This window comes from Protopterus annectens, chromosome 12.part0, assembly GCF_019279795.1.
Source record: "Protopterus annectens isolate FY-2018-M chromosome 12.part0, PAN1.0, whole genome shotgun sequence".
Lineage (NCBI taxonomy): Eukaryota > Metazoa > Chordata > Ceratodontiformes > Protopteridae > Protopterus > Protopterus annectens.
Window position 1 is genome coordinate 783564837 of NC_056746.1, and position 1607 is coordinate 783566443.

The 1607-nt window shown below is 35.9% G+C and overlaps 1 protein-coding gene across 1 annotated transcript in view; it reads left to right on the top strand.

Annotated features, from left to right (window-relative positions):
- Positions 1-1384, top strand: part of LOC122816799 (cytochrome P450 2K1-like) — a 627013-nt gene extending 625629 nt beyond the window's left edge. Inside the window, exon 9 of the mRNA XM_044089826.1 lies at positions 826-1384. Within this exon, the coding sequence (XP_043945761.1) occupies positions 826-1010 (185 nt within the window). The 3' untranslated portion in view covers positions 1011-1384. The remainder of the gene's footprint in view (positions 1-825) is intronic.
- The last annotated feature ends 223 nt before the right edge of the window (positions 1385-1607 follow it).

The window sequence follows — 1607 nt, forward strand, 5'->3', positions numbered from 1 at the left end:
TAGAAGGGGTTGGAGTATGTGCTGCTTCATACGTGCATGTAGACACCTTAGAATATTGTTGGGACACTTGGATCTTGTGTTTATAGTGTAGGAAAGTGCTGATGTGAGTTGATCAAAGGTGATTATAAGCGGGATGATAACAAGAGAAATTAAGAGACAATGCATTGCAGCTGTTATGAATGAGTTAAATTTGTGAAACCAGTTGCTTAGCTCTGTCTTCTATGCTGGCATGAGATATGCTATTGGAGATAACCTCTGAGCATGACTGGGTTTTACATAGATATCCCATAGAAACAGGTTCAGTTGGCTGGATAGCACTTGTATAAGTATTAACTCATGATATCCTTGGCTTGAGAAGTTTTTAGGTGCCCTTCAGTGGCTTTCAGAGCAATGGAGAGCCAGTAGTATCACTGGTTTGTACATGGCTGACATCTTAGGTGATATTCCAACTACAGTATGCTGGAAAAACTACATGTTCTTCTTTGATGTAAATATTCATTGCACAAATGGTTTGCTTTTTATCATATAATTTTGTGAGTCATAAGCTGTATTTGGTGTGGTCATAAGAATAACACGTAAGGTATTTAATATACAATCCATTTTCCTGCTTAATACCATTTGTGCCAGATTTTCTTAAAATAAGTTTGCACAAACATGCACTAAGTACACAGGCAGATATATCTGGTTCAGTATGTACCTCTGAATATCCTACCTCTACGAGAGTTGCTAATTATGTCCTAAAAACTTTCCTTGTTATTTATGGAATGTATGTGTATATATTATTAGATTGATTATTTTAATGCAACTGCATTTATCTAATTTCAGGAAGAAGAGTTTGTCTTGGGGAGACACTGGCCAAGATGGAGCTTTTTCTCTTTTTTACAGTTTTGCTGCAGCGTTTTACATTGCTTCCACCACCTGGCATTACTGAAAAGGACCTAGACCTTGAGCCTATAACTGGTGGCACCTGTGCACCAAAGCCATATGAGATGTGTGCTATCTCTCGTTAACCTAAGACTCCACAGTCTGCATTGCATGTGCCATACTGTTGCCATCTTTGTTCTTGGTACTACTTCTTAATGTGAGAACTTGTTTTAAAATACCATTTTTCTCATCTTAATTAATGCGATACTCAACAAGCATGTTTCTATGACACTACTGGGCCTCTGATTTCTCACTGACCAATCATGTTTGAATACAATAAAATACTGTGGTCAGGTATTAAATGCTTAAGGCATTAAAGTTCATAAAAACTGTAATCTTGGCCATTTAAAATCACAGGCAAATAGTCCCTATTATAGATTTATGAGGCTGACTGGTTCCAAAATTAAGCTGTAAGTATACTGAGTCATAAACCAAATATGCACATTTTGTCATAACCAAACAAATAATAAGGCAGCAGCATCTCTGCCTACTGTTGTATAACATTCATTGCTTTAATAATAATTTTTGTTCTATTCTGCTATTCAGAAAATCAAGGACACTTACAAAGCCTATTGTTATTCAAGAATTTCACAAAAATATCAAAATGTTTGCCATGCTTTCTTATTACAACTGCTAACGGAGTGTGTAAGAAATGAGCATAGCTTGAAAAAAGTTTGATAATT